The 26,751-nt window shown below is 52.7% G+C and overlaps 6 protein-coding genes and 1 pseudogene across 7 annotated transcripts, besides 1 other annotated feature; 6 read left to right on the top strand and 1 right to left on the bottom strand.

Annotated features, from left to right (window-relative positions):
• Positions 1-347: 347 nt before the first annotated feature.
• NCS57_00946600 (uncharacterized protein) lies at positions 348-12,231 on the top strand (the record flags this gene model as incomplete). Its single annotated transcript, XM_053059240.1, has 3 exons — positions 348-1,185; positions 1,239-7,795; positions 7,849-12,231. The coding sequence occupies 3 exons, from the start codon at positions 348-350 to the stop codon at positions 12,229-12,231; spliced, it is 11,778 nt and encodes a 3,925-aa protein (XP_052911311.1).
• Positions 12,232-12,918: 687 nt separating this feature from the next.
• On the bottom strand, positions 12,919-13,410 carry NCS57_00946500 (uncharacterized protein; the record flags this gene model as incomplete). The annotated part of the gene is made up of 1 exon (XM_053059239.1): positions 12,919-13,410. One exon carries the CDS (start codon positions 13,408-13,410, stop codon positions 12,919-12,921), a length of 492 nt encoding a protein of 163 aa, XP_052911310.1.
• Positions 13,411-13,829: 419 nt separating this feature from the next.
• Positions 13,830-15,524, top strand: NCS57_00946400 (Efflux pump FUS6; the record flags this gene model as incomplete). The annotated part of the gene is made up of 1 exon (XM_053059238.1): positions 13,830-15,524. The coding sequence occupies one exon, from the start codon at positions 13,830-13,832 to the stop codon at positions 15,522-15,524; it is 1,695 nt and encodes a 564-aa protein (XP_052911309.1).
• Positions 15,525-15,937: 413 nt separating this feature from the next.
• On the top strand, positions 15,938-17,733 carry NCS57_00946300 (putative aldehyde dehydrogenase FUS7; the record flags this gene model as incomplete). Its single annotated transcript, XM_053059237.1, has 8 exons — positions 15,938-16,237; positions 16,289-16,343; positions 16,411-16,512; positions 16,563-16,577; positions 16,629-16,686; positions 16,736-16,951; positions 17,003-17,391; positions 17,450-17,733. Exons 1-8 carry the CDS (start codon positions 15,956-15,958, stop codon positions 17,731-17,733), a joined length of 1,401 nt encoding a protein of 466 aa, XP_052911308.1. The 5' UTR covers positions 15,938-15,955.
• Positions 17,734-18,103: 370 nt separating this feature from the next.
• On the top strand, positions 18,104-19,738 carry NCS57_00946200 (uncharacterized protein; the record flags this gene model as incomplete). The annotated part of the gene is made up of 3 exons (XM_053059236.1): positions 18,104-18,247; positions 18,302-18,402; positions 18,454-19,738. 3 exons carry the CDS (start codon positions 18,104-18,106, stop codon positions 19,736-19,738), a joined length of 1,530 nt encoding a protein of 509 aa, XP_052911307.1.
• A 322-nt stretch (positions 19,739-20,060) lies between these two features.
• NCS57_00946100 (uncharacterized protein) lies at positions 20,061-21,204 on the top strand (the record flags this gene model as incomplete). The annotated part of the gene is made up of 2 exons (XM_053059235.1): positions 20,061-20,260; positions 20,319-21,204. The coding sequence occupies 2 exons, from the start codon at positions 20,061-20,063 to the stop codon at positions 21,202-21,204; spliced, it is 1,086 nt and encodes a 361-aa protein (XP_052911306.1).
• A 2,630-nt stretch (positions 21,205-23,834) lies between these two features.
• On the top strand, positions 23,835-25,223 carry NCS57_00946000 (annotated as a pseudogene). Its single transcript has 4 exons — positions 23,835-23,980; positions 24,033-24,166; positions 24,223-25,116; positions 25,168-25,223.
• Positions 23,835-25,223: a sequence feature.
• Positions 25,224-26,751: the final 1,528 nt, after the last annotated feature.

The raw sequence follows: 26,751 nt of genomic DNA, 5'->3' as shown, positions 1-26,751 counted from the left end.
ACCCGGAGCTCTCCTATGACATCTGCAGTCCGGAACTATCGTGCTCAGCCCATCAGCATGAATCGGCCCAGATGAAACGAATCCAGTAATCCGTGTCTGAATCAGGTAGGAGGCTATGAGACGGCACAGCTCTTGCGTATTTCCTTGCGTATTGTGGTGTACCTATACAATCTCGAGGAGGCAGGTCGTATAAGTGTACAAACTTGGACGGACTCGATCACTTGATATCAACCCCCTGAACTGTAAACCTTGGCCAACCCATTGTCGACCAACTTCTCCATCTTTTACTTACACATTCATTACTCATACCAAAGACATTGACCGTCCATACTCATCCACTGGTCACAATGGGGGCTCCAAACTCGACAAGAGAACCCATCGCCATCGTTGGCACAGCTTGCCGCTTCCCCGGTGGAGCAAACACCCCATCAAAGCTATGGGACCTCCTCTGCGAGAAGAGAGATGTGCAGACACCCATCCCACCGGAACGATTCAACCCAGATGCCTTCTACCACAGAAATGGGGAGAAGAGCGGTTGCACAGACGTCAAGAAGGCCTACCTCTTGACTGAGGATATCCGTTCCTTTGATGCGTCTTTCTTCAAAATCAACCCAAGGGAGGCTGAGGCTATGGATCCTCAGCAGCGGCTGCTTCTTGAAACTGTCTATGAAGCGACTGAAGCTGCCGGCCTCCCCTATGAAGACCTCAAGGGGTCCAACACAGCCGTCTACGTTGGCTCCATGACAGGAGACTACCATGAGATGCTCCTTCGTGATCCTCAGGACATGCCCAAGTATATGGCAACAGGCACTGCTCGAAGTATCCTCTCAAACCGTGTATCCTACTTTTTCGACTGGAAAGGTCCATCCATGACCATCGACACAGCATGTTCGTCCAGTCTTGTTGCCGTACATGAGGCGGTCACGGCACTCCGCCTAGGAGTATCAAACATTGCTTGTGCTGCCGGTGCCAACTTGATCCTCGGCCCAGAAATGATGATTTCAGAGTCCAAGTTGCACATGCTCTCACCAACAGGCCGGAGCAAGATGTGGGATGCCTCGGCCAACGGCTATGCCCGAGGTGAAGGTACAGCAGCCATCGTGATGAAGACTCTCTCTCAAGCACTGAGTGATGGAGACCATGTCTACGGAATCATCCGCGAGACTGGCGTGAACTCAGATGGACGTAAGTGTCCACTTCTCTACGCGTCACCTCAAAACAATACTAACTATTGTCAGATACCAATGGCATTACCCTACCAAGTTCAGAGTCCCAGAAGACTCTGATTAGGCAAACCTATGCCAATGCCGGTCTCGACCTCATCAAAGAGCGATGTCAGTTCTTCGAGGCTCACGGGACAGGTACCCCTGCCGGTGACCCCATCGAGGCCCGGGCCATTCATGAAGCCTTCTTTGAAGACGCTACAGGCAGTTCGGATCAGATGTTTGTCGGCTCTGTAAAGACCGCTATTGGACATCTGGAGGGTTGTGCCGGTCTCGCTGGCCTAATTAAAGCTCTTGAGGCCGTTCGGAGAGGCGTTATCCCTCCCAACCAACTCTTCAAGAACCTCAACCCTGCCCTCAAGCCTTTTGCAGGCAACCTCTCCATTCCCACAGAGACACTGCCTTGGCCACAAGTCGCTCCTGGAACACCCCGTCGTGCAAGTGTCAACTCTTTTGGTTTTGGAGGAACCAATGCCCACGCCATCATCGAAAGCTTTGACAGCACACCTCAACCGCCCCCTACAGGAGGCATCCTCTCTTACCCCCTTATTCTTTCTGCCAACTCGGAAAAGTCTCTCCGAAGACAGATCTCTCAACTACATGACACACTGCAAAACGCTGGAGAAGGGGAAGTCCAGGACACCCTCTACACCCTAGCACAGAGACGGTCTCAGCTTCCAGCCAGAACCTTCTTCTCAGGTCATACTCAGGAAGAGCTTTTGAAGAAACTTAGTGCTGCATCAGCTGAAGATGCTACTATTACAGTTGCCAGCCAAGAGACTACAAATCAGACTCCACGCATCCTTGGCGTTTTTACTGGTCAAGGTGCTCAGTGGCCGACTATGGGTCGTGAGATTCTGAAGTCTTCTGCCTTTGCACGGGACCTCATCATAAGGCTAGAGACCTCACTTGCGAGCCTTCAAGAACCGCCAACCTGGACACTGTCCGAACAGATTCTCGCAGACCCCGAGAGTTCTCGGCTGGGTGAGGCCGCCGTCTCCCAGCCCGTTTGTACTGCAGTCCAGCTTATGCTGGTCGAGTTACTTCGCAAAGCTGGCATCACCTTCGGTACTGTGATTGGCCACTCGTCCGGGGAGATTGCCGCTGCTTATGCAGCCGGCTTCCTTACCCCTGAGGGTGCCATCCGTATTGCCTACTGCCGTGGTGTGTGCGCCAAGCTTGCTGGCGGGGAAGAGGGACAGAAGGGCTCCATGATGGCTGTGGGCCTTTCTTATGAAGAGGCTGCTTGCTTCTGTGAGGACTACTTCCCTGGTCGTATCGGCGTCGCTGCTAGCAACGCTCCCAGCAGTGCCACACTGTCAGGAGACAAGGATGCCATCTTGAAGGCCAAGGCACTTCTGGACGAGCAAGGAACGTTTGCTCGCGTCTTGAAGGTCGATACGGCGTATCACTCTCGCCACATGCAGCCTTGTGCCGAACCCTACATGGCACTTCTTCGCGAGTCAAACATCCAGCTCTTGCCTGGTGATGACTCTTGCGAGTGGTTCTCGAGTGTCATTGGGGAGCGTATGAGTGCCTTCACTCATGGTCAGCTATTGACAGGCGAGTACTGGGTTGAGAACATGGTCAAGCCTGTACTCTTCACGCTTGCCTCAGAGCTTGCAGCCGATAGCAAGCTACCATGCCATGTCGCCCTCGAGGTTGGTCCTCATCCAGCTCTCAAGGGTCCCTTTAGCCAGACATACAAGCGGGCTACGGGTTCTCAGCTGCCCTACCAGGGAGCGTTGACGCGAAATTTGCACGACGTTGAGGCTCTCAGCGATGCCCTCGGCTTCATCTGGGCTCGCCTTGGCAAGTATGCTGTCAACTTTGCCAGCTACGCCGAGTTGTTCTCAGTGTCAAAGGCGAGCTTGTCAACAAACCTGCCTTCCTACCCATGGGATCACTCTCAGTCTTTCTGGAAGGAATCTCGCAAGTCTGCCAACTTCCGTCAACGCACAAGCCCGCCGCACCCACTCCTAGGCACTCGCTCAACAGAAGATGCAACACAAGACTTGAGATGGCTCAACATTTTGCACCTGGATGACGCCCCCTGGCTAGAGGGCCACAAGGTTGAAGGTCTTGTGGTCTACCCTGCCGCCGCATACCTTGTCATGGCGATGGAGTCTGCCAAGTCAATCGACGAGACTAAGACCATCCAACTAGTCGAACTCTTCGATGTTCAGATTCTCAGTGCTATTCAGCTGAGCCAGGACTCGCAAGGCGTGGAGACCCTGTTTACGCTTGAGATTGACGACGTCAGCTCTGCCGTTGCCACTGCGAGGTGGTCGCTATTCACCTCCTTGGTCGGACGAGGTAGTAACTGGAAGTGCAATGCCAAGGGCCACTTGCGTGTTGAGTTTGGCTCCGAGGTACAAGACTCGCTTCTGCCGTCGCGTAACCCTCCTGTGGCATCCCTAACCTCCGTCGACATGGAGCGCTTCTACACCTCTCTGGCCGAGATTGGCCTGGAGTACACGGGCGCCTTCAAGCACCTGGCCAATGTCCAAAGACAATCGGGCTTTGCTACCGCCAAGGCCAGTCAGATGAGCACTGACTTTTCGGCGATGATCCATCCTGCTCTGCTTGACTCAGCCTTCCAATCACTCTTTGCGGCGTACTGCTGGCCCGATGATGGTAGCCTTGCTGCACCGTTTGTGCCAACATTCTTCAAGAGTCTGCGCATCGTGAGCCTTGACTATGTCGAGAACGATCAAGAGCTGACAATTGACTCGTATCTGACGGATACGAATGATCGAGAGATCACTGCCGACCTCGATATCTTCACCAGCGACAATGAAAAGCCCCTGCTCCAACTTCAAGGCTTGACCTGCACATCATTGCTCAGGCCTGGACCCAGCAACGCCAAGGAGCTATACACGCAAACCAAGTGGGAGGTCGACATCAGCTGTGCCGTCGCCTCGCTCGATGTCCAACAGCACGATGCTGCAGAGGATCTAGATCTCGTCGATCTGTGCGAGCGCCTGTCGTACTATTACTTGAGGGAGCTCAACCGAAAGGTCGACCGCAGCGAGGTTCCTGTCATGGATTGGCACTTCCAGCGCATCTTTGAGTGGATCGACTACCTCTTCCCAATCATCGAAGCCGGCAAGCACACCACGGTCCGAAAGGAGTGGTCAGCAGATGAAGGGTCGTGGCTCCTCCAACAGGCTTCCAAGTTCCCCGACCAAATCGATCTTCTGCTTATCCAAGCCGTTGGTGAGAATCTGACTGAAGTTGTGCGCAAGGAGACCACCATGTTGGAACACATGGTCCGCAACGATGTGCTCAACCGCTTCTACAAGTTCGGCCTGGGCTTCCAGCGTGCCAACGGTTATCTCAGCCGGATCTCGAAGCAGATCGCTCATCGATACCCACGGATGAAGATCCTCGAGATCGGTGCCGGAACTGGTGGTGCGACCAAGGGCATCCTCGAGTCTCTCGGGTCCACCTTTGAGAGCTACACATTCACCGACATCTCCACAGGTTTCTTCGAAGCTGCTGCCGAGGCCTTCGAGCCGTGGGTATCGAAGATGATCTTCAAGCCTCTCAATGTGGAGAACGATCCGGTTGAGCAGGGTTTCCCAGAGGCGCAGTACGACTTCATCGTCGCTTCCAACGTACTCCACGCCACAAAGTCGCTCTCGACCACCATGCGCAACGTGAGACGACTGCTCAAGCCTGGCGGTCAGCTCTTGCTTCTTGAAGTCACAAGTGACATTGTGCGTGTGAGGTTGATGATGTCTGGTCTTTCTGGATGGTGGCTCGGCGGTGACGATGGTCGTCGATATGCACCCACGATCACTGTGCCTGAATGGGACTCGTTGCTGCGATCAACTGGGTTCTCTGGTGTTGATCACACAGTCAACGATTTTTACGACCCCTCGAAGTACATGACCTCGGTGATGCTGTCGCAGGCTGTCGACGACAACCACGTTCCGGTCCTCCGACAGCCCCTCGTCAGTGCTCTCGATTGGCTCCCTCAACGATGCATCACGATGATCGGCGGGAAGAACAACATTGCCCAGCAAATCTCACAGGCTTTGCTTGCGATGAATGGTGCTTCGCCGGATCTGATCAACCATGTCGATTCGTTCGAGCAGCTTGCTTCCAAGCCCGAGTTGCCCCTGCGAGCTGTTCTTATCCTCGAAGATCTCGACGAGCCGGTCCTCAAGAGTCTCACATCGGAGAAGCTTGCCGGCCTGCAAAGGACCATCAACGACTCCCGTCAGATCCTTTGGGTGTCCAAGGGCTGCCAGAAGGACGAACCATATGCCAACATGTCGACGGGTCTATGCCGCAGTCTCGCCTCGGAATATCCTCACATCCAGCTCCAGCATATTGACATCGAGACCGACCTGGACTCATTGGCTTTATCTCGAATTGTCGAGGCTCTGATCAGGATCGTGTACAAGGCGTCGCTCAAGCAAGAGGACGATCTCCTGTGGTCGCATGAGGCTGAACTCATTTTGGAAGACGAGGGACGATGGCTGATTCCTCGAATCCTCCCCGATGACAGGCTCAATGATCATCTCAATGCCGGCAAGATGAAGATCAAGACCAATGCTTCGCTGGCAGACACGCCTGTCGAGATCCAGCAGGCCGGCAGTCAGTGGTTCATCTCTCAGTCCGTTCCCTCACTACCAATCTCGGACAACACAAACCATGTGCGCATCGAGATCAGCTATTCGACACTGCACGCTGTCTGTGTTGGAGGTAGTCGAGTATACTTGAGCTACGGCCATAGAGTGGCCGGATCGACCGCTCCCGTCATTGCTCTCTCGCAGACAGCCGGGTCCATCATCTCGGTGCCTGAATCGCAAGTCTTTGATGTGCTGCAAGGTTTCGATATTGACCAATCAGCTTCACTGCGTAGTCTTGCACTCGCAGCCATCGTGGAGAGTGTCTTGGCTGAGTGCGAATCTGGCGTTGCGATTATCGTCCATGAGGCAGACGAATACCTGGGAGCGGCTTTTGAGATAAAGTGTCACGAAATTGGTCTCGAGCTCGTCCTAACAACTTCTAAAATAGGTAACAAGGATGGTGCCATCTTCATCCATCCTCTTGCTCCCGAACGAGTCGTCAAGAAGGTGTTGCCGCATGTCAAGGTGGCAGTTGTCGTTGACCTCTCGGGTAGGGACTACAGCGCTGTGGACTCCCCACTCCGACGTCACGTGCCCTCAACCACCAAATTCTTCGAGCTGTCGAACTTGATTGGGAGCGTCACGTGCGACCTTAGCAACCTCAACATCCAACGTGTTCAAGACGCGGTTGAGTCCTCGTTCAAGTCTCCTTCCGATGGCCCTGCCGTCAATATCTCGGAGGTTCCCGGCCTTCAGGCCTCAGAAACTGCCTATGCCACTGTGGTAGACTGGTCGACCGAGAAGCCAATCCCAGTCCAAGTCCAGCCGCTGCAGGCAAACCGTCTTTTGCGAAGCGACAGGACGTACCTCTTGGCCGGCTGCACGGGTGGTCTTGGAAAGGCTCTCTGCCGATGGATGGTCGCTGCTGGTGTTCGGCATCTCGCTCTAACCACTCGCAATGTTGAGGCTATCGACAAGGTCTGGCTTGAAGGGCTTCGTCTGCAGGGTGCCGATGTCAGATTGTTCCAGCTAGACGTGGGCGACAAGACTGCCCTGGAGCATGCCCATGCTCAAGTCAAGGCAGAGATGCCTCCGATTTGTGGTGTCGCGAACGCTGCCATGGTTCTGTCTGATCGCTCCTTTGGTGAACTCAGGGTCGGCGACTTTCACAAGGTCTTTGGGCCCAAGGTTCGGGGCACGCAAAACCTGCATGAGCTGTTCGAGGACGAGCCATTGGACTTTTTCATTATGTTCTCCTCTCTGGCTAGTGTGGTCGGTAACCGAGGACAGGCAAACTATGCCGCCGCCAATCTGTTCATGACAGCAGTTGCCGAGCAGCGACGGGCAAAGAACCTTGCAGCGTCGGTCATCCATATCGGCATGATCCTCGGTGTGGGCTATGTGTCGTCCACTGGCGCATACGAGGCGACCTTGAGACAGTACAACTACATGCCCATCTCCGAGCCTGACTTCCTCAACATGTTCTCCGAAGCCATCCTGGTTGGTCAGCCAGGATCAAGCCACGCCCCGGAGCTCATCACCGGCCTCAACCGATACAGCCTGCAGGAAGATGCCCCCAAGTTCTTCTGGCATGAGAACATGCGCTTCTCTCACCACACCCTGGAAGAGCAACATCAAGAATCGACATCCACCACCAAGGCCTCCATCTCTCAGCGTCTTGCTCAAGTTCAAACACCCGCTGAAATGCTCGAAGTCGTGGAAGAAGAGTTCTGCACCAAGTTGGAACGAATGCTTCAGGCCGAGAGTGGCACGATCAAGGTCTCTCAGCCCTTGATGAGCCTGGGAGTTGACTCGTTGATCGCCGCTGAGATCCGGTCTTGGTTCTTCAAGGAGCTTGATGTCGATATGCCGGTTCTGGAGATTCTCAACACTGCATCGGTTGCCGAGATCTGCTCCACTGCCGTCGCAAGTCTTGCGACTCTTCCTCCCCAAGAGCAAGCCGACACAAAGACCCTGGTTACGAGCGAAGTAAGTTAATTGTGTTAAACCTTTGTTCTAGCGTCAATACTAACATTACACAGGCTGTGCAGTCCCTCAATGCTGTCTCTGGAAACGGGTCCTCATCCTCTCGAGCGCCTACTGAGTTCAACTCGTCCACTCTCAAGAGCGGTGCGCAGTCTACCCAAGGAACAAGTGTTTCTGGTGACAAGGATACGAGCTCTGTCGATGGAAGCGCCAAGGTCGAACGGAATGGACCACTGTCATTTGCTCAGGAGCGAATTTGGTTCTTGCAACAGTATCTGCAAGATGCCACCACATTCAACGTCACGATGGCGTATCGCATCACTGGACCCCTGCGTGTGAATGACCTGGAGAGTGCTTTCCAGAAGGTTATCCAGCGCCATGAATCCCTCCGGACTGGCTTCTACATGGATGCTGAAACGACCGTCCCAACTCAGATCATCTATGAGCAGTCACCATTCGGGTTGGAGCAGCGCAACGACTCCGATATCACCAAGGAATTTGAGGAACTGCAGAACACTAACTACGACTTGGAGAATGGTCGTGTGCTTAAGGCCATTGTGTTGACCGAGCCCGACACGGATGAGCATATCCTGCTTGTTGGCTTCCATCACATCGCCTTGGATGGCTTTAGTGCCCAGATTCTAGTCCGCGACCTGGCAATCGCTTACGCCGGAGGCAATCTTGCCCCTCTGGACAAGGGATACTTGGACTTTGCTGTGGACCAACGAGCTGCAGTCTACCCGGCCGAAACCCTGCAGTACTGGAAGACAGAGTTTGAGACTCTTCCCCCGGCTTTGCCTGTCTTTGACTTTGCTGAGACCAAGACCCGGCTGCCTTTGACTGACTACAAGACGCGGGTATCTGAGCGGACACTGCAGCCTGATGTTGCTGGCAAGGCAAAGTCTGCTGCTAGGGCTCTTGCTGCGACACCCTTCCATGTTTACCTTGCTGCCCTGCAGGTTCTCTTGAGCGACTTTGCCTCAACTCAAGATGTGTGCATTGGCATCACCGATGCCAACAAGAACGATGCTGCCCACATGAACACAATTGGCTTCTTTGTCAACCTCCTTCCATTGCGTTTCCAACTGTCTGCTTCCCAGACACTGGCTGAGCTCGTTTCCAACACCAAAGCCAAGGCTAATGGCGCCCTCACTCACTCTCGTCTGCCTTTCGACGTTCTTCTCGATGAGCTCAAGATTCCCCGGTCGACCTCACACAGCCCGCTCTTCCAGGTCGTATTGAACTTCAAGATGGGATCGACGCAGACGGTGCCCCTTGCTGATTGCCAAGCTGAGGTTATCGACTTCAAGGATGTCAATAACCCATACGATTTGGCGTTTGACATTGAGACCTACCCCGATGGCTCGACCTCGATCAGTGTCAAGAGCCAAGAGTACCTGTACACCAAGAATGAGCTCGACCTCATCCTCGAGTCTTACATCAACCTCCTCAGTTTCTTTGAAAAGGACTCATCCAAGACCTTGGAACAAGTCTCGCGATGCACTCCCGATGAGGCCCAGAAGGCTCTGACACTGGGACGCGGAGAGAGGATTCCCTCGCCATCCTTTGACACTCTTTCACACTACTTCGAGGACTGGGTCAAGAGGCAGCCCGATGCTATCGCGATTCGCGATGACCAGGGAACGACTTTGTCCTATGGTCAACTCAAGTCGTTCGTTAACAACATTGCTGCCACCCTAGAAAAGTCTGGCTTGACGCCTGGCGCACGTGTTGGAGTCTACTGCGAGCCAAGCATCTTCATCATTGCGTCACTGTTGGCGATTGCGGAGGTTGGCGGAGTCTACGTGCCGCTGGATCCTCAGAACCCCATCAAGCGGCTACAGCTCATTGTCGATGACTGCGAGCCAGAGATCCTTCTCTTCGACGAGTCGACTAAGGAGTCGGCACCCAAGCTTCAGACCAATGCAAGCCTCATCAACATCTACAACGTTCGACGACTGCCATCGAGCGCGGCCGTCACGAACCACGCTCAAGGATCGGGTATGGCCTACATGTTCTACACCAGTGGCACAACAGGCGTCCCCAAGGGTGTCGCCCTGACTCACGCCAACCTGGTTCACCACATAGACTCCATCATTCACTTCTACGGCATCAAGCGAGGCACCATGCTTCAGCAGGCACCTTTGGGATTTGACATGTCTCTCACGCAAATGTCTCTGTCAACTATGCTGGGCGGAACGCTCGTGGTAGCTTCCCGCGAAGCTCGGAAGGACCCTCTGCAACTCGCCAAGCTGGTGTTGTCTGAAAGGGTCACTCACACATTCATGACGCCCACTCTAGCCGTTGCCCTGATCCACCATGGCTATGAGTACCTGGTCAAGTGTGTCGACTGGGAGTTTTCTCTTCTTTCTGGTGAAGCCTTCCGTGGGCATGTCATCAGTGAGTTTCAACGACTTGGTCTTCCGCAACTTAAGCTTTTCAACGGCTACGGGCCAACCGAGATCACCATCAATAGCAGCAGTGGTCTGAACGAGCTTGATCCTGCGGCGCCTCGAGACACCCGAAACCCCACAATTGGTCTCACGCTGCCCAACTACTCCTGCTACATCCTGGACGAGGACCTCAAGCCAGTTCGTCCTGGTCATGCGGGCGAGCTGTTTGTGGGCGGCGCAGGCATTGCAGTCGGGTACCTTCGAAGGGATGAACTCAACAAGGAAAGATTCCTTCCTGATCCATTTGCATCTCCAGAAGATATCGCCCGAGGCTGGTCGCGTATGTACCGCACGGGCGACAAGGCAAAGTTCCTCCCTGATGGAAGAATCGTCTTCTTGGGACGCATTGCAGGCGATTCACAGATCAAACTTCGAGGATTCCGAATTGAGCTCGAGGACATTGCCAACACCATTGTCAAGAGCTCAGGCGGTGTCGTGTCTGAGGCGGCGGTCTCTTTCCGACAGGGCGTCAACGGCCCAGATGACAGCGCCTTTCTCGTCGCTTTCGCTATCATCTCCCAGACCAACCGCCCTGAGGATCCATTTGCTTTCTTCAAGCAGCTTTTGAAGGATCTGTCTCTTCCTCGATACATGATTCCTGCCAAGATTGTCCAGGTCGAGCAGCTGCCCATGGGCCCTACTGGCAAGCTGGATCAGACCGCTCTTGATGCGATGCCCATTCCTCAGCATGATGAGGTCCATGAAGAGACTCTCACAGCAACCCAAGAGAGGCTCAAGGCTTTGTGGTTCGAGGCCCTGCCTGCCGTTGCACCTGGTGCTTTCATCGGCTCTGAGACAGACTTTTTCGAGGCTGGTGGTAATTCCCTCCGCATCGTCATGCTGAGGGAGCACATCGCTCGTGAGTTTGGAGTCGTGGTCTCGGTGTTTGACCTTTTCCAGGCTAGCACACTGGGTGGGATGGCTGCAAAGATTGATGGTTCTACTGGAGCAGATGACCAACCTATCATCTGGGAAGAAGAGACCCGGGTTGATATCCCTTCTGGTCTCGAAACGCCAGATGAACCTGCTATTCTTGACGGCGATGAAATTGAGGTGGCTCTGACTGGTGCCACTGGTTTCCTCGGACTTGCTATCCTCAAGTCCTTACTGAAGGACGCGCGAATTTCTCGCGTCCACTGTCTCGCAGTCAGGTCTCCCAGCAAAGCGGGAGACGATGTTTTTAAATCCCCTCGGGTCGTTGTTCATGCTGGCGACCTATCATCTCCCCGACTGGGCTTGCCTGAGGATGAGTTCGACACGCTGTCCAAGAAGCTCGACAGCATCATTCACAACGGAGCCGAGGTGTCGTTCTTGAAGTCTTATCAGTCTTTGAAGAAGGCCAATGTCTCATCAACAAGGGAGCTTGCCCGATTGGCTAGTGGTCGGCAGATTCCCTTCCACTTTGTCTCAACTGGTGGTGTTGTCAACCTCACTGACCACGACGGCCTGCCTGAGATCTCTGTGTCTGGCTTTAAGCCGCCAATTGATGGAACGGAGGGCTACGCGGCTTCGAAGTGGGCCTCTGAGGTTATCCTCGAGAGTCACGCAGAGAGAGCTCATTTGCCAGTCTGGATTCACCGTCCGGCAAACATCACTGGGGCTGCAGCACCTGCTACCGATCTGATGGGAAGTATCCTCCAGTACTCAACCAAGATGCAGTCTCTGCCGGAGATCTCGAACTGGAGTGGCTCATTTGACTTTGTTCCTGTCGAGCAAGTGGCTGACGAGATCGCTGCCTCAATTCACGAAAGCAGAAGCTCAGTGCCAGTTTACAGACATCACTGTGGCGATCGTAAGATCTCTGTCAGCGAGCTTCCTGCGCACCTTGAGGCTGAAATTGGTGCCAAGATGGAGATGGTTGGAGTTGACGAATGGTTGGCTGGAGCAAGAAGCACTGGCCTCGACGAAAGGACGGCCCTGCTGGTAGAGAAGATGTTGAGTGGTGAGAATGGGGGTACTGTCCCTTGGCTTCGAAAAGGAGAGTAGGAAGGTTAGAAGATGGGGAACTCGTTTGGTGGCTGTATAATGGTGGTTGACTTGATTTGATTTCTACTGTACGGGCGTCTGCTTGTCTTTTTCATGGGCTATTTCTGTCTTTCTATGTACATGTTTCGGCGTTGGCGCATCAAGAAAGAAGGTTGTTGAAAATTAAAATGAAGATGGAGTGGGTTTAGAAAGGACCTCTTCTTTACCTTGGATAGTGATTACCTGGTGTAAAGAAATGATCCTATAAGGATGAAGGCATTTTATGGGATGAAAGAATTTTACGAGGATTTGCCAATAATAGCGCTGGCAGCGTGGTGGACAAGTCGTGATAGTCGTCATCAACAAGTCGAGGCTTGGATGTTGGAATTAGTACGAAAGGGAATACTTGTTGGTCTAGACGTTGGCTCTTTTTTCAAGCCACGGATAGAAGTGCAACTCAAAGTCTTCGATGGACGTTGTTCACCAAATTGAGGAATCCTTGCTGAGATGCGATGGGACAATTGAACAGAGACGTCGTAAGAATGAGTTTTTCGACTCTCTGAATGGCATCATCTAGCCGCCTGTAGATAATGCATGCTATATTCTATCAATTGGCGAACCAGAATGTACAACCTCGAGTCAATCATGCGTAGAGACTCCATGCAGTGAGACATTTAATTTCGACCCCATCGACCAACACATTCAGTCTCAGACACGCAGCGTCTTTACAGCCGCAACGACAAAGGCAGCCCAGGCAGCCAAATCGACCGAAAGCATCCGACGCGAGTTGACCGTCAGCCACTCATCGAGGCTCCGGTTAACATCCGTGCCCTCCATGATGGCCTGACAGCTCGGGGCAATCCAGGGCACGAACAGCAGATGGCCCACGGCGAGCGCCGTGCCCGACACGTACCACCAGACCGAGCCGCGGGCCTGCAGCGCCGGCCGCTGGATGTACAGGTTGGCGACGCCGGTCCAGGTTGAGACGGCGACGAGGCTGACCACGAAGGGAAGGCCGCGGTGGAAGAAGGTGGTAAAGTAGGATTGAAGGAGGGGTTTGCTGGTGGCGCGGTTCTCTGGCCGGTTGAGCAGACCAAGGAAGAAGTGCTGATCCCAGGCGTAGAGGAGGGAGCACGTAGTAGAGACGAGGGGAGCGGCGCGAAGGGCCACGAGGGGATCGAAGAAGAGACCGGACGCCATTGTGAGCGATAGCGCTTTTGGATCGCCTTTTCTCGGCTGTGACGTGAGAATCGTGCTACTGGAAATGTCTTGTGAAGCCAGTGGATCAAGATAAAGGAATGTCGGTGGTGGAGAGTTGATTCAATGCGATGCAGCACCGGAGGGTTTTTAATCGCTGCGGGCGGGGCTCAGCTTACGGCTCCTCAAACACTGGGTAACATTAATTGTCAGAAGCCTCCGGTCCAGTCGCCGATTAACGGGCAGGTATTTCAATTGTGCTTGCCCAGGATTACAGGGCGATCATTTGCAGGGAAGATGGGGAGGTGCAGAAAAGAAGGAGGTTCGGCGCTTGCCTTGTTCTCTTGGCTCTTCTCACGACAGCGTCAACACCATCACCACTTGTAAATGATCAAGACAGCACATTGTGTTTAGTCTTTGCAATGGGTCAATCTCAAGATAATGCGCAGCTTACAACTTCTTCCCCTCCAGCAGAAAAAGACATGTCGTCTAACGACAACCTCCCCGACTCTGAGCCCGCAGCTCCCAAGAAAGGCGCCCGCTTCTGGCTTGTCTTCATCGCCATCGCTCTAACGACTTTCCTCGCAGCCCTTGACACGTCCATCATTTCCACGGCCCTTCCCACGATTACTTCAGATCTAGGCTCCAACTCTCTCTACGTCTGGATTGTCGACTCTTACCTTCTCGCTTCGACCGCCACAATTCCCATCTTTGCGCAAGCCGCCAACATCTATGGACGACGCAGTCTTACACTCATCGCCGTGTGCTTGTTCACCCTCGGCAGCGGCCTTTGCGGCGGTGCTCATAATACCGCCATGATGATCGGAGGTCGTTCTGTACAAGGTGTCGGCGGCGGCGGCATCCTCACAATGTCAGAGATTGTCGTCTGCGATATGGTCTCTGTTCGGGAGCGAGGCATGTACGCTGGAATCATCGGTGGTGTCTGGGCTATTGCATCAGTCATCGCTCCCATCATGGGCGGCGCCTTTGCTCAGAACGTTTCGTGGCGATGGATCTTTTACATCAACCTCCCCATTGCTGGCGTCGTGCTCGTCGCTTTGATCGTGTTCCTCAAGCTCGCTCGTCCGCCAGCAGGCACGTTCAAGGAACAGATGTCGCGAATTGACTGGGGTGGTAGTGTCCTCTTGATCGCTTCAGTCACGGCCGTTGTTCTTGCTTTGAGCTGGGGCGGCTCTGAGCACCCTTGGTCTTCGTGGAGAACCCTCGTTCCTCTGATCCTCGGTCTAGTCGGTCAATTGGCCTTCTTTGCCTACCAGGGCGTACCTTGGCTCAAGGAGCCGACAATGCCTCTCCGTCTGTTTGGCAATCGGACCTCATCCACTCTCTTCGTCATCAGCTTTGTCCATAGTATGCTGCTCTTCTGGGTCTGCTACTTCCTTCCCGTCTACTTCCAGGCTGTCAAAGAGGCTAGCCCTGCTCGTTCAGCTGTGATGCTCTTCCCCATCGCCACCACAAGTGCCCCAGGCGGTGTCATTGCTGGCATCTTCATCACAAAGACAGGCAAATACCGAGTGTGGCACTTTGTCGGCTTCGCTCTCATGTCAATCTCGTGCGGTCTTTTCACGCTCCTCGACGATAAATCTTCGATCGGTCGCTGGGTCGGTTTCCAGCTGCTCTTCGGTTTCGGCACAGGCTTCGTCTTCACCAGCTGTCTGCCGCCCATCTTGGCCAGTCTTCCCGACTCTGACGTCGCCACGGCCACAGGCGCGTGGACATTTTTGCGAAACTTTGGCTCCATCTGGGGAATTGCTATCCCGGCCGCGGCCTTTAACACTCGCGTCAATTCGTCTCTTGACAAGGTGTCGGATGGTAGTGTGCGAGCAATGCTCGTCAACGGCGGAGCCTACGAGCACGCGACCAAGACATTTATCCAAGCATTCAACAACACTCCCAGGCTCAAGGCGGAGATTGTCCAGGTCTACATGGATGGGCTGAAATTGGTCTGGCAGGTCTCAATTGCGTTTTCAGTGCTTGGGTTTGTTCTGGCCTTTTTGGTCAAGTCACTGACACTACGCGATGAACTCAACACTGAGTATGGTCTCGAGGAGAAGGACACATCCAAGGAGAAGTCGAGCGAGGAGGGAAATACCTCGTGAAGATTTAGTCAACACTTAATCAAGTGCCGTCAACCGTCACTTGCATGATAATTTTGCTGGGAAACCCATCATTTCTTTCTCCTAGATAGTACATCACATACCATTGCCGTAGGTTGTTTGTGTCGTTTCGGGTATCTTAGAGTACACTCATAATAATCCACCTCTTTTGGCCCATGGCCATGTATTTTCTCCTTCACTTGGCCCGAGGCAATACTCACATGGAGCGGATCATAGCGGTCTTGATCCGCTGCTGGAGTCGCAATGGCCACTAATTCTGGGGCTGATCTGCCTTCTAAAGCTTGGGTTACAGTGGGTGGGCATGGTCTCCAGCTGTTTGCTTACACTTGCTCACATCTGGTATAAAATCACCACCTCACTTGACCATACCAGTCAGACAAATCTCAATCTGACATTACTCACCTCGCCTGACCATGGATTTCACTATCTTTCACAACATCATCGGCGGTAAGCCTCGTGCGAGTGACAATTCTCACTCCGGCGTTGATCCTCTCACCCGTACTCCGCTGTGGCCCGTTCCCACAGCGTCACCCCAAGACGTCGACGATGCGGTTGAGGCAGCTCAGCGTGCATTGCCTGCTTGGTCGAAAATGTCGTACGATGAGCGAACAGGGCTTCTAGAGAAGTTTGCAGACTTGTATCTTTCACGTGCTGGCGACTTTTGTCAGTTGCTCGCCTCGGAATGTGGGCGAACAGTAAGTGTAATTACAGAATCACTTGGAGATGCGCTAATTTGGTGATTACAGGTTGAGAATGCGGCAATTGAAGTATACTGGGCCGCTCAATGGATTAGATATCCGTGTAAGTTGAATCGATGAGCCGCCCCCTGTTGGATATTTACCAACTCCCATGCTAATTGATCAAAAAGCAAGCTACAAACTGCCCGAAGAGCAGATCGAGGATGATGCGAAGACGGCGATTGTGACCTACGAGCCTCTTGGTGTTGTCGCCGCCATCTGCCCTTGGAATTGTACTTCTCCCAATCATGATACAAGGCGAAACGATGCTGACAAGTCCTAGTCCCTCTCATGCTAGGTACTTTGGATACCCTCTAAAAACAGCTCAGCATATTGATCACGGCGACAGCGATCGGCAAGGTTGCGCCCGCTCTTGCTACTGGAAACTGCGTAATCCTCAAGCCCTCGTGAGGAGCACATTCCCAGTCATGAAGGATCCACTAACGGTACACGTAGTCCATTCACACCGTATACGTCCCTGAAGCTTGTCGAGCTCGCCCAGGAGGTCTTCCCTCCATCGGTGATTCAAGTCCTCAGCGGCGGAAACGACCTTGGCCCAGCCCTCGTCAAACATCCGGGAATCCAGAAAATCTCCTTCACCGGATCTACGGCTACAGGGAAGCAGATCCTCAAGGATGGCGCTGATACGATGAAAAGGATCACTCTAGAAACGTACGTATAGCTTGACGTTTCCTTGTTGCAATGGCTGATCCTGAGTGCAAGCGCCGGAAACAACCCTGCCATTATTCTCCCGGATATCAACATCACAGCCACCGTGCCGCATATCTCCGGCGGACTATGGTTCAATGCCGGACAGGTTTGCATCGCACCTCGTAGGCTGTACATCCACGCCGACATCTTTGATGCATTTGTTGACGCATTGGTGGAGACTACCAAGGAGGCAACTAAGGAGATGTCCAAGATCGGACCAGTGCAGAATGAGCTACAGTTTAGGAAACTCGTAAAGACCCTGGACGACGCCAAATCTGCCGGACACGACATGGCTACAGGTGGACCACTAGCCGAGTCCGAAAAAGGAGGTTTCTTTCTCCGTCCGACGATAATCAAGGACGCCTCACCAGAGTCAAGCATCGTCAGCGGGGAGCACTTTGGTACGGCTGCACCCACTCCGTTGCATAGCCTATTCCTTCATGAACTAACGACAAACAGGACCCATCGTGACCTGCGTCAGATTCTCCGATGCCGACGAGGCGGTCCGCCTCGCCAATGCCGGCGAATCGGGCCTCGCCGCGAGCATCTGGACGACCGATTCAACCGCCGCCAAGGCACTCGCGTCACGGCTCGACGTGGGCAGCGTGTACATCAACGGACCTCCGCAGCCAGACCCACGGGTGCCGTTCGGGGGCCATAAGCAGAGCGGCCTGGGTGTGGAGTACGGGCTGCAGGGGTTGCTCTCCTTCTGCCAGACCAAGGCTGTGTACCTGTACAAGTGAGGTACAAAGGATGCGGCACATGGGGATCTGTGAGGGTGTGGCAGGGGTGTGCGGGAGATTGTCTGATCTACACACCCGTGAAAATGGCGTGACGAGGCAGCTCAGCCCTGTGGACCTTTTGTGTCGTCCCCTTGTCTTCCGGTACCCGCCGGAGGATTTTAGCTACCGAACGATTCGGCGTATTCGTCGTTGCAGGGGAGGAGAGAGGCGAACTGAATTGAGATGAGACGAGTGTTGGTGAGACCGTTCCGGGCCGTATAATTGAAAATCACATCCACTCTGTTGGTCTAGTCTTAGCAGCCTCAATGCCAATGCTAGGCATCTCGCCTCTGTATTCCCCTTGAAAATTTGTCTCTTAGTTCTTGACATCATGGTCGCCCAGCCCTCACCCATTGTGGGTCGCCTGAAGCTGCCCGAGTCGATGCCGTCGTTGGTGTCTCTTGAGGAGCTCACGGCGACCAAGGTCTTGGTCACTTTTCTCACTATTGTCATTATTGTCCCAAGAGTCTTTACTGTGAGCGCAGCCTTGTGACAATCTAGTTTTACAATCGTCTAATTGTTCTCTTAGGTGATCAAAAACGCCTTCTCTCCAATTAGCTCCATTCCTGGTCCTCTGTTGAACAAGCTAAGTCCATGGCCATTGACCATTGCAACCATCAAGGGCACGAGGTAAGTTTGACCTCTCACCATATGATCACAGTTGTCTTAACACGTCTGTAGTCATCACTTCGCCCGCTCTCTTCATGAGAAGTATGGCCCCATCGTCGTCCTCGCACCAGGCATGATCGCCGTCGCCGACACAAAGGAGATCAAGCGCATCATCCAGACAGAGGATTGGACCAAGTCTGAAGCCATCTATGGCAACTTTCGTCAAGATCCTCAACGTCCGACGCTCCTCGCGTACACGGACAAGAAGGCGTACGCCAAGCGCAAGAGAATGTTGTCTTCCATGTTCGGCATCAAGTACATCCGCAGCATGGAGCCCATCATGGTGACTTGTGTTGAGGCTGCTGTTAAGCAGCTGAACAAGTTCTGCGATGAAGGCACCCAAGGTGTTGCTATCGTGGATATGCAGCATCTCATCCACAGCCTTGCAATTGATATCATTGGCATCACCACCTTTGGAGGCAGTCTAAACGTCGTTGACAATGGAAGCCATCCACTTCCGTCACGTCTCAAGGCTGGACTGAGAATCGCCGGCTTGATGCAGTTGATCCCCTGGATCCGCTTCATTCCCTTCCTTCCTACACGCGACCCATACGTCGATAAGTTTACCTACGACATCGTCGATGGGCGGCGGCAGGAATTGGAGTCGAGCCAGCACTCGGACCTGCTGCAGAAGCTTGTCGAGGCGAGCGATGACTCTCCTGGCTCAGACTTCCGTACTTCAGACGTTCAAGATGAGAGTGTTGTCATGCTTACGGCTGGAAGCGAGACGACAGCAAATGCAGAGCTGTTTACGCTCATGATGCTCCTGAAAAATCCCGAAGTCATGAAGAAGCTCGTCGATGAGGTCGATCAGTGGTACCCTCCTTCCGAGCCAGACCGTCAGACAGATTGCGGCTACTCTCAAGCGGGTATGACGTATCTCCAAGCTTGCATTGACGAGACAATGCGTCTCGTGCCTGGACAGGCAACTGGAAGTCCACGTGAAACATCAAAGGACGACGTAGTCCTCGGTTATCGCATCCCCGCTGGCACAACTGTCTTCCCAAACACACAAGAAGGCCACACCCAAGAGGCTCACTGGGAAGAACCACAAAAGTTTGTTCCAGAGCGTTGGCTCGAAACTCAGGCCACAAACGTGCCGTACTGGCCGTTTTCCGCGGGAAGCCGCGTGTGCATTGGCAAGCACTTTGCGTTCCAGGAGATGCACCTCACGCTGGTGACGCTGCTGCGGAAATTCAAGTTTGAGTATGTAGATGGACAGGACGAGAGCACTGTCTTTCGTGTTGCGCAGCAGCTCAAGGCTGAATCATACCGGATGAAGGTATCGAGGAGATAAGAGGTATCCGCGTAGCTGGCCAGTATGTCCTAGATCTTGGAGCTGGTAGTGGTGGGTGAGGCGTCTTTCGAGACTACATTCATGATAGATTGGGATGTGATCCGAGACTGTTCTCGGCCTTCTTATTGAGAAATTGTCGAATAAATTATGAATCAAAATGATTGGCTCCTCTCTCACTGAATGAGTAGCCAACCACGTGTAGGCCCCAACACTGTTCCGAGATTTGTTCCGCTACGTCTTACATCTGAGTATATAAACAGCCCAGTGCCTCCCCTTGGAACTTCAAAAGTTCTCCCTGTAATTTACCAACCCAACTGCAAGAATGGCCGAAACTGCGCATGTCAACGACGTACCCATGCAGGGCAAGGGCCTGTACAGCTCTCACGCTGCTCTGCAGCACGAGGCTATGCTGAAAGCTCTGCCACTCTTACAGCAGGCGACAAACACTGTGGTGACCAACGTCAACCGCAATCTTCGGCCTATGTCAGTTGTCGAGTATGGCTCTGCACACGGGAATAACTCGTAAGTTGATCTTTGCGTCACTGCCATGGCCCTCTTGCTAATCTTTCATCCTCGTCAGTATCCAACCCATGGCCACCATTCTCGATTCCACTCCGCCTGGAGGCATCCAGTTGGTCTTCAGCGATCGTCCAGAGAACGACTTCAACACTCTCTCAGCAACTGTCACAACCTGGGCTGAAGGCTTAGACACGGCCAAGTTCCCGCACTCCATCTTCCCGGCCATGATCCCCCGCAGCTTCTACCGCCAAGTCGTGCCCTCTCGGTCCGCCGATCTAGGCTTCTCTCTGGCGGCCCTGCACCATCTCGACCATGTACCCAAGAGCCAAGACGGGATAGATCATCAAGCCCTGCTTAAGAGACAAGCTCACTTGGATCTCCTGCGGTTCCTCAAGTTGCGCGCTAATGAGATCGTACCTGGCGGCTCTCTTGTCCTTTCCTTTGTATCTCAGTCGTCTTCTGGCAGAGAGAACTATGCCGGACTCGTGGATGCTTGTCGCAATGCCATGATCGACATGGTCAAGGACGGAATCATTCCTGGTGCAGTAGCTGGATCCTTCTACATCCCTACGTATAACAGGACGCTGCAAGATGTCCAAAAGGTCATTGAGGAGGTGACCCCAACATGGATCGCCCACGAGGTCTTTGAGCAGGATTGTCTCCATCCTGCAAAGAAGGACCTGGAGCTACAGAAGAGATCTGATGGCCACGATGGTGACGAGGCTAGCCGTCGTTACGCTGATATTGTCGTTGATTGGCTCATGGCCGTTTGTGCCGGATACTTCCTCAAGGCTGTCAAGGTGGGATCCGACAATACGTTTACCGACGAGGATGCCGAGAAATTCTTGGCAGGTTGGGTCAAGAGAACTAAAGAGTTGTTTTATCAGGACCATCGGGATGAGGATGTTGTTTGTTCGTTCATCTTTGTGAGATTGGAGCGGGTGTAGGGTGGGGAGCCAGCATAAATGTATCGTTGTTGACCATTTCAACACGGTTCGTAACAGACCTGACAAGTTACCCAGTTTTCTTGAATACAATGGGTAGATCTTTCTTGAATGCGAGGCCTCTGCAAAGAAACTCAATCTTGCGTCAGGAGTAGAGCCCGTGTAAATGTGTAAGATGATTGATTCTTGCCATGGCTAAAAGAACAGCCTTCAAGAACAAAGACGACATGCAAAAGTGTCGTGATGCTAGCACCAAGTGCCAGAAAATACTCCTGATACTAGTTTGAATCCGAGGTGCAGTTTATATTCTAGGGGTAGTTCCCGAATATGGACTGACATCATTTCCCACACACGCCGGTTTGGATACTTTCTTCACGGTCAAGGCTTGATTCTGGGCCATAGACAGTCCCAGCTTGACCTAGTATTCAAAGGCCACACTTGACACTTTTTGGAAGACTGCCTTTGCTGAATGTGCGAGAAGTTATGATATGGTCTAATCAAGACGGTATTGGGCCTTGACGCTGTTATGTATTAATAACTGCCTCTTTTGTCATTGTGGCTGATGGCCTCTTGTCATCATCGCAAATAATACTAATGCGTTGTATGCGCTACATGTATAGAAGGCCAGTTAGCTGCTACGAACCGTGTATCCGAGGGAACAATGCCATCAACACTTACGGCGCGTTCCTGACCTTAATGGCGATAGTGGTCCTTAGGCTGACGATCATGCAGACACTTCCGGGATGCTTTAACCAAGCATAGAATAAGTAATATTATGCCGTAAAGTGATATCATAAAGGTGACAAAACTTTCGTGTGATGTTTTGTAGAAAGAATTACGAAAGGGGGCTATGAATTTACGAGCAAGCGAGATATAAGCGCTCCAGCACATACAGAAAACTTGGAATAGAACTAGAAGCCATCTAGGGGAGCTGTCAGGGTTGTCCAGCAATGGATAATCGAGTCACCCAAGTGTCACGCGGGATTAAGAAAACTGAATCTCTGTATCGTACAGAGCGGGATGAGCATGGCCTTGACCATTCAAAACACCGACAGGAGGAGTCAGGGATAGATATCTCGGAGCCAAGTTAAAAGAGACTTAGCCCTAGCCCCCGGTTGCCTGATTAGACCAGCCGTGACTGTCTTTTCCGGTGCTCTCCACGCGGGGTCACCGAAGGTTCTAATGTAGCATGTTTATTGACTCGGCTCTGCCATCTCAACTTGTACTATTGGGCCTAATACATTATATTTCATCCTAATATTACCTCGTCGTACTCGTCGCAAGCTTGTTAACTGGCGGTATAAAATCCGGTGTAGCCAAGGGGGAAAACCCAGTGGCGATAAAAAAAACATTCTCCTTCTAGCTATAATAGCCTGTGAGGCCTCACTATGGCTTAATCTGCCTAATTAGGATCGTTCTATTCAGCTATACTCCTTGCTATAAAAGACCGTATTCAACTCTGTTTTTGTACGAACGGCAGCTCTTCGTGACAGGTCGATCACTGCGGCGGCCGCTTAGCTGCCCGGGAGCAGAGTATTAATAGGTCTACTGAATTTTGAACGCGGCTCCTCCGCAGGCTAGCTTTGCAGACCTACCCAAATGATTCACTGAATGTTCAATGGTAAGGGCTTGGGTATACGGGTATTCACAGACCGGCTATGCAGAAATGGTATAACGACGATGCTACTGTATACACCTGTCAGGCGGCAATGACTGCGGGGCCATGTACACATCCTGCGTTCCGGTAGCCCCAATCAGGCCCATCATGGAACCAAGTAACGAGTCAATATCTAAGTCCTTGGCTCCGTCGTATCGTGGCGACACCGGAGCCCCATCCAAGCAAGCCGCTGCCATGTTGCTATCTGCTTTCACACGCGGGGATGACTTTGCCTGTAAGTGGAGGCTCTGATATTTCCGATAAGGTAGATTGAGAGTGAGAGGATCTGATTCGCTTATCCCGATAACCCCGGCAATTAATGTCAAGATGTCATCTGCGCCCTACGACACCTGTACTCGTCACTACGGGCGTCGTCAAGCTAGTTTACGGCTAGTACGTGAGGGTTCAGGGAGAGATCCAAGGCACATGGTGAACGACCTGGGGAGCAGAAGGTAAGAAAATTTATAGCCATCGCTAACAGAAGGGCAAGGAACGCAGCCAGAATTCACCACCTCGTTGGTTCGAAGCTCCAAAATAACAATGTCGTCTAAGAAAACAGCTACCCTGTCCTCCGGGCGCGTTCTCTTTTCGTATGCGAATGTGGTGATACCATTGTGGCCCTGAACTAGAGGGCCCATTTCTTCTGGTAGGTGGTCTAGCTGCGTTTGCAATCCTCCAGACGATTACTGGCTGACTTGGTCTGGTTCCTCTGGCCATTTCAGGCAATCCGAGGCTTCTCCAAGTTGTCATTACAGTGCCAAAGCCCCGAGCAAAAGACGATTTCACTGCTTGATTGGCCACTCATAGAGCGGGGGAGGATCCTTCGGGGAATCCCCTCTCTGCACCCCACTCCGGATCATGGCCCTTATCATCTGCCAACTTCCATGACCATTCAGCCGGTAGCGGAGAAAAGTCATCCAATTGAGGGCATAAAAGACACTCTGCACAGAGGACGTATAACCACCTCATCCCCTAGAGCCAGCTCGACAACGACAAAAGACTCGCCAACATGTCCAAATTAGACGTTTCCGCCATCCGAGCGGCCTTTCCCGCTCTTCAACAGGATCAGGTCTTTCTTGACAACGCAGGCGGCAGCCAGACGCTGGGCACCGTGATTGACTCGTCAGTTGCTGCGCAGGACTTGGTCAGCAGCCAGTTCAGCTAACAGACACAGGATCCGAGACTATCTCTCCAACAACAACGTCCAGCTGGGAGCTACCTACCCCGTGGGGCAGAAGTGCAACGCTCTCTTCGACGAGGGCGAGGCCGCTGGTGCAAGATACATTAACGCTTCCACGGATGAGATTGGTTCGAATCCCTCGCTGTCATCTGCACAGGATGAGCCATGTTGACATCTGACGCAGTCTTTGGGTCTTCGACCACCCAGTTGTTCCGCAATCTCTCGTACACCTTGCAGTTTGACGAGGGAGACGAGCTAGTTATCTCTCAGGTCGATCATGAGGCCAACATCGCCTCTTGGGTGGACCTTGCCGCTCGGCAGAAGCTGGTTCTCAAGTGGTGGAAGCCAAAGGACCTCAGCAACCCGAAGCTCCACGCCAGTGACCTCCCTGAGCTCTTGTCACCGCGCACCAAGCTAGTAACCTGCACGCACTCGAGCAACATCCTCGGCACCATCCACGACATCCCGGCCATCGCCCGCGAGGTGCACAAGATTCCCGGAGCAATGCTCTGCGTGGATGGCGTGGCGTATGCGCCCCATAGACCCATCGACGTCAAGGCTTTTGGAGTTGACTTCTACTGCTTCTCATGGTACAAAGTGTACGGACCCCATGTCTCCACGCTATACGCCAGCCATGACGCCCAGAAGCACATGAAATCGTTGGGTCACTTCTTCAACCCCTGCACAACCCTCAAGGATAAGCTAGCCCTGGCCGGAGGCAACTACGAGCTTGTGCAGTCCATCTCCAAGGTTGTCGAGTATCTCACTAGCGGAGCCCATGAGTGGGAAAGCATGATCGCGCACGAGGCCGAGCTCTCGTCGGTCCTCCTCGACTACCTCAACTCGCGACCAGAAATCACCGTGAGGGGAGAGACGAGTGCCGACCCAAGCAAGCGGCTTGCCACTGTGAGCTTTAGCCTCGACGGATGGAGCCCTCGAAAGTTTGTCGAAACAGTCGAAGCCCAGTCGAACTATGGGTTCCGCTGGGGAGCCTTCTACTCTAACAGACTGGTCTGCGAGCTTCTTGGCCAGACAGACGAGGGCATTGTACGGATCAGCATGGCCCATTACACAACAGGTGAGTTCTCCAATCATGAGGCAGGGTGCTTATGCTGACCAACCGCCCTAGTTGATGAGATTAAAGGAATTATCGCAGTTATGGACAAGGTTCTTTCGTCTGCTTAAAGTGAAAATTTGGGTTTCGTACAGGACTATCCGAGGTATTTGGTACATAGAGCAATTAATTTACATAAGCTGTGCTACCGACGTCAAGCAAGTTGCTGTCGCAATCGGGCAAGGTGTCTTCCAATGGTCTATCAGTGATCCCTGAAGCTTCTTTCGGTGTTGGAGTTTTCGCATTCACACAATATCATACTTGGATACTTCGATGACTCGAACCTTTGGCTGTCTTTGAACTTGTCCATTTCATTTGTCGGACTTACGGCCGCGAGATGGACGGTGTATACCAGCCAAATCCACGGCGATTATCCGTTCATGCCTACATACCCGATTGGGAACGAGTATATCAGGACATCCAAAGTGACCGACCTACTCTACCACGGAAATGCCGTTTACGGAATGATGACTGATTTTTTCCCCAGCAGTGGACTTGGCCTATCCCCTGACCAGACACAGGGTACGTACGCCCGAGGCGAGTTTCCCCCCCTTGAACGTCGATACCTGGGCGAGATCGCGGCCAAGTGCTGGCATTACAAGTATGAGGATGTACAAGATTTGAAAGAATATGTTTTGGATTTCTTGCAAGAAGAAGGCTGGAGGTAGATGACGATATGCTCAAGAGGTTCGATGCGACCTAGTTGTTCAAAGGTCGTATCAGGGAAAGCTGTCCGGACTACATCAACACCGATGATTATCGGCAGTCTTGGAGCCTAGTTGTAGATGATGAGTCTGACCCACGACGGAAAAGCTAATGGTAAGCCGCGTCATGACACCGCATTCGTCGTTGGTAGAGGTAGAAATCGAGACCCCAAATGGTGACAGGGGCGTTTAGATATTTATGACACACAATAGTCTAAAGCTAGCCTCTTAGAAAGGCAAGGACCCTGACAGGAAACTGTCGATAGTTGCATAAGTAAGGGGTTAACATGCGCATAACAAGGCGTTTTGCACAACCAGTTTCCCTGCTTTAATTGGGCATCTGAGTTGCTTTGTACGACATAGAGAGATCCTTTCACTGGCTCAAGAGATGGGGCTGAAACATGAGTGCCTTAGGCCTTAAGCACCCCCGCATTGCCTAGAAAAGAGGTGGTGACGTCCTTGATGTTTGTTCGTAGATGTTTTGTTTTCTCTCTTCTATACCCTCACCCCTAATCCTCTGGATGCTGCCAGTCCTGTGACTCTGTCCGCCCCTCAACAATGCCGGACTTCATCGTGGGACCTTGGTGCGGCCTTTGCCGTTTCAAGTTTGATGAAGGAGATGACTTCTTTATCGGTAGGCGAGCAATTCTTTCATGAGGCTTCAGATAAATGGCGCGTTATTAATAATGCCTAGTGACACCAAGTGGACTCCACTCGTGGAGATTCTCGTATAAAATGCACGAGGCGTTTACAAACGGTGTAGATTATATCGAATACTACACCTCAGATAACCATTACGGCCATCGGGACGAACTTGCCACTGGGTGCCATATACAATGCCGGGATCTCGTGGCTTCTTCCGCTTCTGTTGAGCAATGCATCGAGATTAAACGAT

This window comes from Fusarium keratoplasticum, chromosome 7 (assembly GCF_025433545.1).
Source record: "Fusarium keratoplasticum isolate Fu6.1 chromosome 7, whole genome shotgun sequence".
In the NCBI taxonomy this organism is placed as follows: Eukaryota; Fungi; Ascomycota; class Sordariomycetes; order Hypocreales; family Nectriaceae; genus Fusarium; species Fusarium keratoplasticum.
The sequence above is the reverse complement of the archived record's forward strand: the minus strand, read 5'-3'. Positions and strand labels throughout refer to the sequence as shown.